This window comes from Tubulanus polymorphus, chromosome 4 (assembly GCF_964204645.1).
Source record: "Tubulanus polymorphus chromosome 4, tnTubPoly1.2, whole genome shotgun sequence".
Classification (NCBI taxonomy): domain Eukaryota; kingdom Metazoa; phylum Nemertea; class Palaeonemertea; order Tubulaniformes; family Tubulanidae; genus Tubulanus; species Tubulanus polymorphus.
This window is the reverse complement of record NC_134028.1, coordinates 15,997,181-16,013,735: the sequence shown is the minus strand read 5'-3', so window position 1 is coordinate 16,013,735 and position 16,555 is coordinate 15,997,181. Positions and strand designations below refer to the sequence as shown.

At 37.0% G+C, this 16,555-nt stretch overlaps 3 protein-coding genes across 3 annotated transcripts; 1 reads left to right on the top strand and 2 right to left on the bottom strand.

Moving 5' to 3' along the window:
• Positions 1 to 3,080: 3,080 nt before the first annotated feature.
• On the bottom strand, positions 3,081 to 5,899 carry LOC141904197 (uncharacterized). The gene has a single exon (XM_074792748.1). It carries the CDS (start codon positions 5,870 to 5,872, stop codon positions 3,491 to 3,493), a length of 2,382 nt encoding a protein of 793 aa, XP_074648849.1. The 5' UTR covers positions 5,873 to 5,899; the 3' UTR covers positions 3,081 to 3,490.
• Positions 5,900 to 6,943: 1,044 nt separating this feature from the next.
• On the bottom strand, positions 6,944 to 7,862 carry LOC141904332 (PR domain zinc finger protein 5-like). The gene is made up of 2 exons (XM_074792917.1): positions 7,380 to 7,862; positions 6,944 to 7,297 (listed from the first exon to the last, which is right to left on the bottom strand). The coding sequence occupies exons 1-2, from the start codon at positions 7,860 to 7,862 to the stop codon at positions 6,944 to 6,946; spliced, it is 837 nt and encodes a 278-aa protein (XP_074649018.1).
• A 296-nt stretch (positions 7,863 to 8,158) lies between these two features.
• Positions 8,159 to 12,183, top strand: LOC141904330 (uncharacterized). Its single transcript, XM_074792916.1, has 2 exons — positions 8,159 to 8,278; positions 8,377 to 12,183. Exons 1-2 carry the CDS (start codon positions 8,159 to 8,161, stop codon positions 12,181 to 12,183), a joined length of 3,927 nt encoding a protein of 1,308 aa, XP_074649017.1.
• Positions 12,184 to 16,555: the final 4,372 nt, after the last annotated feature.

The following is a 16,555-nucleotide window of genomic DNA, read 5'->3' as shown; positions in this document are numbered from 1 at the left end:
TTAATAATTTATTAATTCTTTTAATAATTTATCTTGTTCTTCAACTGTTATATGGCCATTTAAACTTATTATATAATCTAGTGTATTCTTTAATTTATTAATTTCTTTTATATTAGTTTTAATTTTTTCTTTATTACTTTTTATATTTAATTTTGAACTTATACCAGTTAAAACACTTGATGATAATCCTAACACACCAATTGATATAGCTAAAGGTGTTAATGGACTGAATATTGCTAGAAATGTTATTACAGAACTAATTGTAACCGAACCACTAATAATAAGATAATATATAATTTTACTTTTTAAATATTTTTTCTTTTTTATCTTTAAGTCACTTTCAAATTCTAATATTTGTTTTTCTAAATATATTTTTAATTTAGTTTTATTTATATCATGAGGAATAATATCAATATTATCAACTTTATCTTCCATTTATTTAGAAAAAAAAATTACTAATTAGTAAACTTATAAGCAACAAATATAACAATAACTGTTCCACCTAAAATCCAAATTATTTCATATTTCTGTTGTTCTTTACTTGGGGTATAATAATCTGATAATTTAGGTTTGTATAGATGTAATTTTTCTTTATTGGTTACCGCGATATATAAACTCATTGCATCATCAACTGAAAATCTCTACGTGAAATCTTCTGATCATATAATTCCTTGTTAATATAATCCGTATAGTTTTGTCTTTTTTCTCTATATTCTTCTGCTGCTTTATTATATTTTTCTAATGCTAAGTTATGTCTTTTTTGTTCTGTTAATGAACCATTTTTATCAATATGCTTAAATAAATAACCACCACCAGTAAATGCTGAAGCGTTAACAATTGCCGATCAGTAGTTATACTGTCCCGGTATAGGCGGGTGTGGTTGTGGATGTGGTTAACCGGAAGTGACGTAATCCAAGATGGCGACCGGAAGTGACGTAATCCAAGATGGCGACCGGAAGTGACGTAATCCAAGATGGCGGCCGGAAGTGACGTAATCCAAGATGGCGGCCGGAAGTGACGTAATCCAAGATGGCGGCCGGAAGTGACGTAATCCAAGATGGCGACCGGAAGTGACGTAATCCAAGATGGCGGATCCAAGATGGCGGATCCAAGATGGTGGCAGGAAGTAATGTCATCCAAGATGGCGGATCCAAGATAGCGGGAAAATTTAAAAAATACATCGGGCGAGTTCGGGCAAAAGCTATTTCGGATACGGGTCTGGGCAAGATTTTTGTAACAATAGAAACAACATCGCCACCTACAATCCATCGACAATAGACAGGTCATTTCATTTAGAGACGAGACACACAACGAGCAACATGTACTCTCCGGTTATCTCATCGTCACCTAACGAAAACGACGTTATCAGCAACAAAATACGGATACATCAGTACCAAAGGAGAAGAAAAGTAAAAAGAATCTTGATATAGGTATGTATTTAACTCTCTCAGATTTTTTCAACTTATATTCTCAATATCAATTCGGGTTAGTAATCTATCCTAAATCTTATCGTTTCAGGAGATACAGCAACACCGAATTTTCTGAATGACAACACTAGCAAATCGGATACGCAGTTTTATCTAGGAATGCTAGTTTATGTCAGTCCTACTACGTGGAACGATACGAAAAGAATTGACATTCGACATTACGATTGTAGCGCAAAAAGATGGGCATATCCGACCAAAAATGGAATATCTCTATACATTCAAGAGTGGGTACATTTAAACTTTTGCAAAATGGAAATCGACAACGCAATCGATCGCGCTAAAGCTGGAGACTACGACTCTAGCGTATCCAGTTTAGGGAGAGATAATTACGTTAAAGTCTACAAATCTCGAGAGAGCCACCGCGTGTACGTTGATATACGATATTATCGTCTCGTCGATGACAAGGGTACCAGAGAAGCGACCAAAAAAGGTGTTAAATTGTCTCTTGCGCAGTGGAATAATTTGAAAGATATTGACTTAAGCGATATAATACCAGAACTCAAAACTACCAGACCATGTATATTCACTCACTTTAATCAGGAAGACTTTTGCTGTTTCTGTGCTACTAGAGACATTAGTGTTTTCGAGAAGATACGTGAATGTCCCGAAGTAAACAATCCTTCTGATATCTGAGTTACTTATTTTACATATTCGCATATTATTGTAATTACTTTGAAGAATAAACGAAAATGTCCTTTTTTATTAAATGATAACGAGCGTATTTTCTTTTACTCATGGGAGGAGTGCTCAAAAGGATCGAAGGTGGCAACGAGAAAAAAAACAACAAATTATTTTCATGGTTGAAATATCATATGTTCACGTTTTATTTTTCATAAAAGTTCTTATGAGAATATTTACACAAAGTCATAACAACATTCACATGGAGATAGCAAAGTAACAACGGAAGCAACACATTTTCTTGGTAGAAATATGAAAATGATATGTTTTTTATTCCATGGAAACAATAAGCTATGAGAATATTTACAAGATAATTACAAACTCAGTTCTTTATTGCATCAAAAAAAAATAATTACAAACTCAATGGATTAGATTAATATATAAAATATAATACTAATATTTCAGTTCTTTATTGCATCAAAAAAAGATAATTACAAACTCAATGGATTAGATTAATATATAAATTATAATACTAATATTTCAGTTCTTTATTGCATCAAAAAAAAGATAATTACAAACTCAATGGATTAGATTAATATATAAATTATAATACTAATATTTCAGTTCTTTATTGCATCAATAAAAAAGATAATTACAAACTCAATGGATTAGATTAATATATAAAATATAATACTAATATTTCAGTTCTTTATTGCATCAAAATAAGATAATTACAGAGTACATACATTACAATAATATCTGAAATAAAAATGCAATACTAATATATCAGTACTTTATTGTGTCTAAAACAGATAATGATACAAATAAATATCAATGTAATATCTGAAATAAAAATGCAATACTAATATTTCAGTTCTTTATTGCATTGAAAGATAACTACAAATTAGATACATTACAATAATATCGGAAATCAAAATGCAATACTAATATTTCAGTACTTTATTGAGCCAAACAAAAATATTTACAAATAAGTAACTACAAATTGACTAGATAGAACTCATGTCCCTAAATTGTATGATGCCATTAGAAACGTAATAAACGGTATATTATCGGTCGCCTATATAATATTATTAAGCCTAATTAACTATAAGTATATCTCCCTTCCCCCGCTCCGATAGCTGACTGACAGTTCTATGCGTATTGAAAGACCGTTAGTAAATCATCGAAGCAAGCAAACAAGAGATGAAAAAATCATTTCGCGCAATCTGGTTTTGTTTAGTACTTCTGAGACCAATGTTACGAGGCAACTTTCCAGCTACCACTGTGCGCAAATAAACTGAGTTTACTGTCCAAGAGCCAAGACGGAGGTAACTTTCCAGCTTATCGCGGCAATGAAACTGAGTTTACTGTCGCAACATCAGAAACTAGTAACCAAACGGTAATGTGTTATATCTATTACCCGGATCAAATGCCCTTTTTGTGTACACGGCGCGGTAGGTTTTGGTCTCATCCTTGTTATAAATTACCCCCCTCCTTATATCTCGTTTAATTGTACCCGGATTATTTACTAAAAGCTTCTCACGGGTATCGCCGGTGATTAATTTAAGCGTAGATTTGAAATTGACGACTTGACTATTTCTGTAATTCAGATTTATCCCCTTGACTTTGCATTCATACGAATAACGGTTCGTCTCCGTATCAAGGACTTTATAGCTGTAATTTTTAGGTCCCCCCGAAACAAATTCAGTTATGTAGCAATTACGACCGAGCTCGTCTGTCATGTCGCCTAAGAAGTTACCAGTGTCTGGTTCCCATTCACCAGGCTTTACGGAATAGATGATCGAATCAGTGTCCGTATAAAGGGTTCGATCCCCTAGCTTCTCCGTGTATGTGTACAGTATGAGTCGAGCGTGAGCAGTTGTAAAAGCAGCTATGGCAACGTTTGTTCGACTGTTTGGCTTGACAAACTCAGACTTTGTTTTGTAATGTACACGGAGTACATCATCGTTACAGATGATTATGTCCGAAATTTCAACCGCCGAATCGAGAATCAACTCGTAAAATTCCCCCGGGTCCGAAATGTATTTCGCCGAAGTTTTGTTACTATTCTGACCAAATTTCCCCCACATACTGTTCAGACATAATTTTGCGACTGTTCGCAGACCCGGAATTTTTTCAATCTTATCCCCATCTAATTGGATACCTTCCCGCGCCGCGTATTCCGCTATATAGTTTAGTCTTTCATCGTCGGACATATCGCCCGATGGCCACCCACTAGATTCCGTCTTAACTTTCAGAAATTTATCGATGTACGACTTAAATAGACCAGTTCGGTTATCGGACCAATGCCAAACTTCATGTAAAGAAACAATTTGATAACCCATATCAAGGGCTTTGATTACTTCCAGGGTTACCCACTCGCCCGTCAATTGCCTCTCCCTGTCAGTATGTTGGCACGGCGCGTCCTGATTAATTTCATCCACACACGTTCGGCAAAGTGGGAAAGTGAGTTTCCCACCGGACCTATATGGTAAGACCGGCAGGAATAATTTCCGCGGTGGAAGTACAGTGCACTTGACTAATCCGTAATATTGCCGTATATCGCCGAAGTTTTCTGTTACAACAGTGGGATGGCCTATTGGATAGCTATATCGTGAATTTACAAATGGATATAGCGAGCAAATGTCAATGTATTTTATTCTCTCATCCTCGGATACTTTATGATATAGTTTTATCGCATTTGTTCGGCCACCGTAAAAACATTCACGAGGTTCAAGTGGGGGCAATATGTCCGACGATTGTACAAATTCTTTAAAGGCCGCATCAGTTCGGATCAAATTATGATAATCATGCTCCCAAAACTCTATCAGATTGTAACCAGCCCCCCTAATATTAGCTGCGCGATCAACCGTTGCCTGGTACAATTCTCCAATGGTTAGGGTCGGTCTGATCGCAGACTTGATACGGGGATTACTATAGCATTTGGGACACCCGTGAAATAAGCACCCGTGAAACTCGTATACCGTTATTGTCGCCTCGTCGTATCCGTCTACCGAGTACTTACCGATCCTCTCCTCACCACCGTTCAGCGCGTGCTTTAGCCTGATACCCTGCTTTTCCGAAACCCATCTCAACCAGATGATGGCCATCTTTGAAAAATTAGCGTTCGGTCTATAACCACCGGGTGGTAGCAAAGCGATTGTATTGGGTTCCAGAAAACAGGTTCTCAAGGCCTCATTACACGCTGAAGCTATCGTGATGGATGAGTGGAACGGGTCGATACCCGTTAGATCGAATAGGAGCTGTTGGAAATGTACAACAGCATTCATCAGAATGTCCACATCTGATCTACAGTAATCAGTTAGCTCTTGCTGCATATTAAACACAGTACCTTTCTGAGAATTGTACCAGGCAACAAGTTTCTCCCTCTCCCCACTACTGAGTCCATCCGGATTGTACATTTCTAAAGCGGGCAACGCACCCACGTAATTCAAATTCTCTACCGTACAAAACTTGTACGGAAAGTACCCCTTTTTCAATTCGCGTAAACCTAGAGTGCTAGGTATTTTAGCTAGTCTCATCGGTAAATAATTAAGCGTATCCAATATTTTCAAATCCAGCTGCTGGACGTACATATACATGATTTTACCGCCGTTCGGAATAATCTCAGGTCTAATTGCCTGGTCTAGTAAATACTTCAAAATAAAATATCCGTCGAAGGATTGAAAATTGTGGGCGAATGCGGTTGCCCCTCTATTTTGGTCATTGAATAACCACTCACAGAATTCCGTTTCATTTTGGAACATGAATTCGTTCTTACCACAATGGGCACATTCTGAATCGCTCGTTATAGTCGAAAACTTGCACTCTTGCCAACAACGGTGTGCCATTCCAAAGATGACCTTATGAATCGAATCTTCCGTTGTCGTAGTCTCAAAATCAAACGCTACGAATTTCTTCACCTTCAATGACTCAGCATCGAATTCTTTCCCTCCCTGGAGGTACGGGTTTATCAAGACACCCGCCTCGGTATTAACGACGTGTGTGTCGTTTTTCTTGACACCGATATAGCATAAGTGTCCTATGGGTCGTTTTTCTTGACACGCCGAGCAATACTTAATACCGCAGTCGTGGTCGGCTGAGGCGATTTTTTCGCGTTTTACAAATTGACCGCATGCCTTACACCTCGCTCGACTGTCGCACAACGACATCCCGCTAGCCAAGCTTTTCAAATGATTGGCGTAGCACCCCTGTCCCTTGTAATAGATGTTACATCTATTGCAATGTATCGAATTCCCCGCTTTACAACCAACACCGAGACACAACCGACAGTGATCGAAACACGGATGTGCCTCCTTATGATTAAACGCTTTCCTACACTTATAACAGAAGTACTTCTTACACGTGAACGCTGTCATGCTTGTTATGACCTGAAAATGGTTATCGTGGTATAACAAGCAAATCTTTTTCTTCTCTGTTATTTTTTTCGATGCATACAAAACATCGAAATTGTAGTTATCCCCCGTCACGACCATGAGAAAGTAATCGTCAAGATGCTCATCGAACAACTTGACTTCGTCTAAGCCACACGTACCCAGCGGGACGCCATACTTGGTGTGTAGCTGTACGGCTGCATCTCTTTGAGCGCGTCCATCAACTCGTCGCAATTGCGCGTAAGCGGGATCATTGTCCGCGTGCGCTTTGGCTACAACGATGCTTCGGGCCAAACATAAATCATCAGTGTTCCTTATTTGAACGATACAACGTTTTCGCTGTTTAAATTCATCGTATTTTAGCATCGTTCGCTTGATGCGATTTTTGTTTGGTTGTCCGGCGCCCCTGGGCATTCGAATAAAAATACAATGGAATATCAACCCCTAAAAATCAATCTTATCATTCGACTGCATCACTTTAACAATTTCTTCAAAAATTAATTCAGGGCTCAATTCTTCAACAGGTACAAGGGGCAAATTGATGTTATTATCCAAGTTTGGATGTTCAATGGAAAGGCGTATACGATCGCCATTGGTTGCCTCTACAAATGATAACATACCGTTTATCACATTACCAATAGCATCATATAATTGTTCATGTATGTCTCTCAGGTTAATTTCGGGCGAGTCTGCATCCTGCGATGGGTCGGTTTCCTCATCGGCAGCTGGACAATCGACGATTTCAGCCTTGTAAACGTCTGTACTAAGCCCCCACTTTTTGCTTCCCCGAGAACATACCTGAAAAAAGTAAAACGAATTAGAAAAAACTACAGACAAAATGGTTGACGGAAAAAAAAAAAAAAAAAAAAAAAAAACATACCCTAGTCACTTTGACGTTACCGAACGTTCGCTCTTCCGAATCATCGTCATTGGCTGCTCGGTGTCTTTTCGTCCGTTGCTCAACAGCCGGTTCCTCGTCGATGTTTCCGCGCTTGGTTGCCGACTCATCGCCTTTCCGGCAAAAGTTGGTGTGTCGCTTCCAGTCGAGTATTCGATGAAATGACGCATTACATTTCATGCACGAAAAACACGTTGCTGCTGTTGATGTGGATGGTTGCTGTTGACTGGGCACAGCCTGTTCTTGCTGCGGCTCGCGGTCTTCGCATATCGGCACAGCCGGTTCTTGACGGCCTGGCTCTTTGTTTCCACATTTTCGGGCATGACGCTTTAGGGCATCTTTGCGCGCGAATGCCCGACCACAAGTAAGACATTTGAACCCCTTTTTTCCCTCATGACCGACCTGGTGCCGCTGCAGGGTTTGTTTCGTTGCGAACGAACCATTACAGATCTGACAGATATGCATCTTCTGAAAAAATAGAGTTTAGAAAAATATAATCAAACCGCAAAATAGAGTCGAATAATTCTGCTCAACCGGAAAATCTTTGAATGAATATTTTATTAAACCGCATAGTATTTTCCTATTGAAAATCTTTGTACCGAATTCTTAACGTTGAGAAAAATGTTTGGACTGGAACACAATGCTTTTAAATACTATTGTACCTGGTTTATAGATATTTTGAAAAAACAGAATAATATTTAATTAAACAATATTCATTAAAAGCTAAATTGTCGTAATGAATACGCGTAAAAGTTCAAACAATGTCGGAATACTACACAGGCCCCACACATCTAATTCATCCGGCAACTACACTCGTTTGTGGTCCTACATGTAGCGGTAAATCGTGGTTGGTTAAAAATATTCGGAAGAGCGAACGTTCGGTAACGTCAAAGTGACTAGGGTATGTTTTTTTTTTTTTTTTTTTTTTCCGTCAACCATTTTGTCTGTAGTTTTTTCTAATTCGTTTTACTTTTTTCAGGTATGTTCTCGGGGAAGCAAAAAGTGGGGGCTTAGTACAGACGTTTACAAGGCTGAAATCGTCGATTGTCCAGCTGCCGATGAGGAAACCGACCCATCGCAGGATGCAGACTCGCCCGAAATTAACCTGAGAGACATACATGAACAATTATATGATGCTATTGGTAATGTGATAAACGGTATGTTATCATTTGTAGAGGCAACCAATGGCGATCGTATACGCCTTTCCATTGAACATCCAAACTTGGATAATAACATCAATTTGCCCCTTGTACCTGTTGAAGAATTGAGCCCTGAATTAATTTTTGAAGAAATTGTTAAAGTGATGCAGTCGAATGATAAGATTGATTTTAAGGGGTTGATATTCCATTGTATTTTTATTCGAATGCCCAGGGGCGCCGGACAACCAAACAAAAATCGCATCAAGCGAACGATGCTAAAATACGATGAATTTAAACAGCGAAAACGTTGTATCGTTCAAATAAGGAACACTGATGATTTATGTTTGGCACGAAGCATCGTTGTAGCCAAAGCGCATGCGGACAATGATCCCGCTTACGCGCAATTGCGACGAGTTGATGGACGCGCTCAAAGAGATGCAGCCGTACAGCTACACACCAAGTATGGCGTCCCGCTGGGTACGTGTGGCTTAGACGAAGTCAAGTTGTTCGATGAGCATCTTGACGATTACTTTCTCATGGTCGTGACGGGGGATAACTACAATTTCGATGTTTTGTATGCATCGAAAAAAATAACAGAGAAGAAAAAGATTTGCTTGTTATACCACGATAACCATTTTCAGGTCATAACAAGCATGACAGCGTTCACGTGTAAGAAGTACTTCTGTTATAAGTGTAGGAAAGCGTTTAATCATAAGGAGGCACATCCGTGTTTCGATCACTGTCGGTTGTGTCTCGGTGTTGGTTGTAAAGCGGGGAATTCGATACATTGCAATAGATGTAACATCTATTACAAGGGACAGGGGTGCTACGCCAATCATTTGAAAAGCTTGGCTAGCGGGATGTCGTTGTGCGACAGTCGAGCGAGGTGTAAGGCATGCGGTCAATTTGTAAAACGCGAAAAAATCGCCTCAGCCGACCACGACTGCGGTATTAAGTATTGCTCGGCGTGTCAAGAAAAACGACCCATAGGACACTTATGCTATATCGGTGTCAAGAAAAACGACACACACGTCGTTAATACCGAGGCGGGTGTCTTGATAAACCCGTACCTCCAGGGAGGGAAAGAATTCGATGCTGAGTCATTGAAGGTGAAGAAATTCGTAGCGTTTGATTTTGAGACTACGACAACGGAAGATTCGATTCATAAGGTCATCTTTGGAATGGCACACCGTTGTTGGCAAGAGTGCAAGTTTTCGACTATAACGAGCGATTCAGAATGTGCCCATTGTGGTAAGAACGAATTCATGTTCCAAAATGAAACGGAATTCTGTGAGTGGTTATTCAATGACCAAAATAGAGGGGCAACCGCATTCGCCCACAATTTTCAATCCTTCGACGGATATTTTATTTTGAAGTATTTACTAGACCAGGCAATTAGACCTGAGATTATTCCGAACGGCGGTAAAATCATGTATATGTACGTCCAGCAGCTGGATTTGAAAATATTGGATACGCTTAATTATTTACCGATGAGACTAGCTAAAATACCTAGCACTCTAGGTTTACGCGAATTGAAAAAGGGGTACTTTCCGTACAAGTTTTGTACGGTAGAGAATTTGAATTACGTGGGTGCGTTGCCCGCTTTAGAAATGTACAATCCGGATGGACTCAGTAGTGGGGAGAGGGAGAAACTTGTTGCCTGGTACAATTCTCAGAAAGGTACTGTGTTTAATATGCAGCAAGAGCTAACTGATTACTGTAGATCAGATGTGGACATTCTGATGAATGCTGTTGTACATTTCCAACAGCTCCTATTCGATCTAACGGGTATCGACCCGTTCCACTCATCCATCACGATAGCTTCAGCGTGTAATGAGGCCTTGAGAACCTGTTTTCTGGAACCCAATACAATCGCTTTGCTACCACCCGGTGGTTATAGACCGAACGCTAATTTTTCAAAGATGGCCATCATCTGGTTGAGATGGGTTTCGGAAAAGCAGGGTATCAGGCTAAAGCACGCGCTGAACGGTGGTGAGGAGAGGATCGGTAAGTACTCGGTAGACGGATACGACGAGGCGACAAAAACGGTATACGAGTTTCACGGGTGCTTATTTCACGGGTGTCCCAAATGCTATAGTAATCCCCGTATAAAGTCTGCGATCAGACCGACCCTAACCATTGGAGAATTGTACCAGGCAACGGTTGATCGCGCAGCTAATATTAGGGGGGCTGGTTACAATCTGATAGAGTTTTGGGAGCATGATTATCATAATTTGATCCGAACTGATGCGGCCTTTAAAGAATTTGTACAATCGTCGGACATATTGCCCCCACTTGAACCTCGTGAATGTTTTTACGGTGGCCGAACAAATGCGATAAAACTATATCATAAAGTATCCGAGGATGAGAGAATAAAATACATTGACATTTGCTCGCTATATCCATTTGTAAATTCACGATATAGCTATCCAATAGGCCATCCCACTGTTGTAACAGAAAACTTCGGCGATATACGGCAATATTACGGATTAGTCAAGTGCACTGTATTTCCACCGCGGAAATTATTCCTGCCGGTCTTACCATATAGGTCCGGTAGGAAACTCACTTTCCCACTTTGCCGAACGTGTGTGGATGAAATTAATCAGGACGCGCCGTGCCAACATACTGACAGGGAGAGGCAATTGACGGGCGAGTGGGTAACCCTGGAAGTAATCAAAGCCCTTGATATGGGTTATCAAATTGTTTCTTTACATGAAGTTTGGCATTGGTCCGAAAACCGAACTGGTCTATTTAAGTCGTACATCGATAAATTTCTGAAAGTTAAGACGGAATCTAGTGGGTGGCCATCGGGCGATATGTCCGACGATGACAGACTAAACTATATAGCGGAATACGCGGCGCGGGAAGGTATCCAATTAGATGGGGATAAGATTGAAAACATTCCGGGTCTGCGAACAGTCGCAAAATTATGTCTGAACAGTATGTGGGGGAAATTTGGTCAGAATAGTAACAAAACTTCGGCGAAATACATTTCGGACCCGGGGGAATTTTACGAGTTGATTCTCGATTCGACGGTTGAAATTTCGGACATAATCATCTGTAACGATGATGTACTCCGTGTATATTACAAAACAAAGTCTGAGTTTGTCAAGCCAAACAGTCGAACAAACGTTGCCTTAGCTGCTTTTACAACTGCTCACGCTCGACTCATACTGTACACATACACGGAGAAGCTAGGGGATCGAAACCTTTATACGGACACTGATTCGATCATCTATTCCGTAAAGCCTGGTGAATGGGAACCAGACACTGGTAACTTCTTAGGCGACATGACAGACGAGCTCGGTCGTAATTGCTACATAACTGAATTTGTTTCGGGGGGACCTAAAAATTACAGCTATAAAGTCCTTGATACGGAGACGAACCGTTATTCGTATGAATGCAAAGTCAAGGGGATAAATCTGAATTACAGAAATAGTCAAGTCGTCAATTTCAAATCTACGCTTAAATTAATCACCGGCGATACCCGTGAGAAGCTTTTAGTAAATAATCCGGGTACAATTAAACGAGATATAAGGAGGGGGGTAATTTATAACAAGGATGAGACCAAAACCTACCGCGCCGTGTACACAAAAAGGGCATTTGATCCGGGTAATAGATATAACACATTACCGTTTGGTTACTAGTTTCTGATGTTGCGACAGTAAACTCAGTTTCATTGCCGCGATAAGCTGGAAAGTTACCTCCGTCTTGGCTCTTGGACAGTAAACTCAGTTTATTTGCGCACAGTGGTAGCTGGAAAGTTGCCTCGTAACATTGGTCTCAGAAGTACTAAACAAAACCAGATTGCGCGAAATGATTTTTTCATCTCTTGTTTGCTTGCTTCGATGATTTACTAACGGTCTTTCAATACGCATAGAACTGTCAGTCAGCTATCGGAGCGGGGGAAGGGAGATATACTTATAGTTAATTAGGCTTAATAATATTATATAGGCGACCGATAATATACCGTTTATTACGTTTCTAATGGCATCATACAATTTAGGGACATGAGTTCTATCTAGTCAATTTGTAGTTACTTATTTGTAAATATTTTTGTTTGGCTCAATAAAGTACTGAAATATTAGTATTGCATTTTGATTTCCGATATTATTGTAATGTATCTAATTTGTAGTTATCTTTCAATGCAATAAAGAACTGAAATATTAGTATTGCATTTTTATTTCAGATATTACATTGATATTTATTTGTATCATTATCTGTTTTAGACACAATAAAGTACTGATATATTAGTATTGCATTTTTATTTCAGATATTATTGTAATGTATGTACTCTGTAATTATCTTATTTTGATGCAATAAAGAACTGAAATATTAGTATTATATTTTATATATTAATCTAATCCATTGAGTTTGTAATTATCTTTTTTATTGATGCAATAAAGAACTGAAATATTAGTATTATAATTTATATATTAATCTAATCCATTGAGTTTGTAATTATCTTTTTTTTGATGCAATAAAGAACTGAAATATTAGTATTATAATTTATATATTAATCTAATCCATTGAGTTTGTAATTATCTTTTTTTGATGCAATAAAGAACTGAAATATTAGTATTATATTTTATATATTAATCTAATCCATTGAGTTTGTAATTATTTTTTTTTTGATGCAATAAAGAACTGAGTTTGTAATTATCTTGTAAATATTCTCATAGCTTATTGTTTCCATGGAATAAAAAACATATCATTTTCATATTTCTACCAAGAAAATGTGTTGCTTCCGTTGTTACTTTGCTATCTCCATGTGAATGTTGTTATGACTTTGTGTAAATATTCTCATAAGAACTTTTATGAAAAATAAAACGTGAACATATGATATTTCAACCATGAAAATAATTTGTTGTTTTTTTTCTCGTTGCCACCTTCGATCCTTTTGAGCACTCCTCCCATGAGTAAAAGAAAATACGCTCGTTATCATTTAATAAAAAAGGACATTTTCGTTTATTCTTCAAAGTAATTACAATAATATGCGAATATGTAAAATAAGTAACTCAGATATCAGAAGGATTGTTTACTTCGGGACATTCACGTATCTTCTCGAAAACACTAATGTCTCTAGTAGCACAGAAACAGCAAAAGTCTTCCTGATTAAAGTGAGTGAATATACATGGTCTGGTAGTTTTGAGTTCTGGTATTATATCGCTTAAGTCAATATCTTTCAAATTATTCCACTGCGCAAGAGACAATTTAACACCTTTTTTGGTCGCTTCTCTGGTACCCTTGTCATCGACGAGACGATAATATCGTATATCAACGTACACGCGGTGGCTCTCTCGAGATTTGTAGACTTTAACGTAATTATCTCTCCCTAAACTGGATACGCTAGAGTCGTAGTCTCCAGCTTTAGCGCGATTGATTGCGTTGTCGATTTCCATTTTGCAAAAGTTTAAATGTACCCACTCTTGAATGTATAGAGATATTCCATTTTTGGTCGGATATGCCCATCTTTTTGCGCTACAATCGTAATGTCGAATGTCAATTCTTTTCGTATCGTTCCACGTAGTAGGACTGACATAAACTAGCATTCCTAGATAAAACTGCGTATCCGATTTGCTAGTGTTATCATTCAGAGAATTCGGTGTTGCTGTATCTCCTGAAACGATAAGATTTAGGATAGATTACTAACCCGAATTGATATTGAGAATATAAGTTGAAAAAATCTGAGAGAGTTAAATACATACCTATATCAAGATTCTTTTTACTTTTCTTCTCCTTTGGTACTGATGTATCCGTATTTTGTTGCTGATAACGTCGTTTTCGTTAGGTGACGATGAGATAACCGGAGAGTACATGTTGCTCGTTGTGTGTCTCGTCTCTAAATGAAATGACCTGTCTATTGTCGATGGATTGTAGGTGGCGATGTTGTTTCTATTGTTACAAAAATCTTGCCCAGACCCGTATCCGAAATAGCTTTTGCCCGAACTCGCCCGATGTATTTTTTAAATTTTCCCGCTATCTTGGATCCGCCATCTTGGATGACATAACTTCCTGCCACCATCTTGGATCCGCCATCTTGGATCCGCCATCTTGGATTACGTCACTTCCGGTCGCCATCTTTGATTACGTCACTTCCGGTCGCCATCTTGGATTACGTCACTTCCGGTCGCCATCTTGGATTACGTCACTTCCGGTTAACCACAACCACAACAACACCCGCCTATACCGGGACAGTATAACTACTCCGATCCTATAATAGTTATAACTGCAGAAGCCATTTATTTAGTAAAATAATTATGTATTTATATGGGAGGAATATATTTTTGTTTTTCCAAATAATCAATAGTTAAATTAGATAAAGTAACTGCTAATGTTAATTTTAAAATATCATTTATATCAAATCTATCAACATTAACACTTCCCATTTTGAATACTTTTTTTTAATACCATTGAATAACCAAAAGTTCCAACTGATAGTAATGCGCCATTATATAATCCAGTTATTATCCTCTTATTATCACTCATTTATTTATCAAAAAAATTACTATCATCAAAATATTTAGTTAACTTATTTATGATTAATTCAACATTTATTTCATTACTAGTTTCATTTGTATATATTTCAATTATTATTTTTTTTAATATCATCGATGATAAAATCTTCATCTAATTCATAATATCTTAAAGATTCTCTAATTAAATTAGTAATCTTTTCTACATTTAAAGTTTCTTTATCTATTGTTTTTTCAAACTCAAATGTTGTTTCATTAGAAAATGTGATATTTTTGATATGTGTAATTACATCATTAACGTTAAATTTCATTTCTTTCTCAAGTTTAAAATCAAATCCAAAACATATACTCGGTCCAACAGTTATATTCATTTATAAAGTGAAAAAAATTACTCTCTACATCTTATAACTAATTCATATATCACAGAAAAGTTATTCAAATCAATTAAATATCCATTATGATTTCTTATTTCTAATTTAAAATTATTAAATTTAGGAATGCAAGGTTTAAAATCACATTCTGTTAAATTATAATTTATTTGAGTTCCAAATTGTTTAACATTTTTTAGCGGTAAAATATTTAGTATACTAGAACTACAAATTGTTTCTTTAGTTGCTTCGAATGTTTTTGTAGGATCGATTAAATTGCAATAAATATAAAAGTGTGTAAAAGGTATTATATTTGAGCTGCCTTGTGCGTTTCCAGTAACTGTAAGTGGTTTAATTCCTAACATTTTAGCCAGTGGTTTGTTTACCATAAATTTATGTTGTTCATTAGATATCTTTATTCTTATTTTATTAGTACTATCAATTTTATTAAATTTAATCAGAAGTGCCCCCGATTTTCAACCGAGCTCTTCTATTAATTTCCTGCGCTAATGATTCTAAATTATATAATCCTGGTTTTAAAAATATATGAAACCATTTATCTTTATTTCTCATATAAATCATAAACCCTCTATGTTCAAAAGTTTTATCCGATACATTGTAAAAAGAATTACATAAACTTATATTAACTAATTTTAAATCTACACAATTCTTGAATTCTCTATCTAATTGTACTAGTAAATTATGAGATTTATAATTTGTAAGTCTTCTAGAATCAACAAATATTCTGTATTCTTTTAATTCTACCATTTATTTTACATATTTTATTCGAAATCTATTTCATGGTGTCCTTTTTCATTCTTACCTTTGTATACGAAATAGAAATCTCCAGAACATAATTCTTCTAAATCTTCACTTGATAATCTATGAAATCTATCCGGTAAATATGTTCTGAATTTTTATGTATTTCCTTTTAATCCTTCATATTCTAAGTGTATAACTAATTTATCTCCACAGTTACTAGTAACTGTATCAATATTTGTAATTAGATATTTCTTATGGATTGTTAATTCTGTTAACTTTTTGAATTTATAATCTACAGATTTTACATTTGTAGTATCTTTTATTCTATCTAGAAATGATTTGTTGTTCTCACTGTGCGCTTGTTTACTCTCCATTTTAATAACATATTTTTATTAAAATTTGATTAACACGTT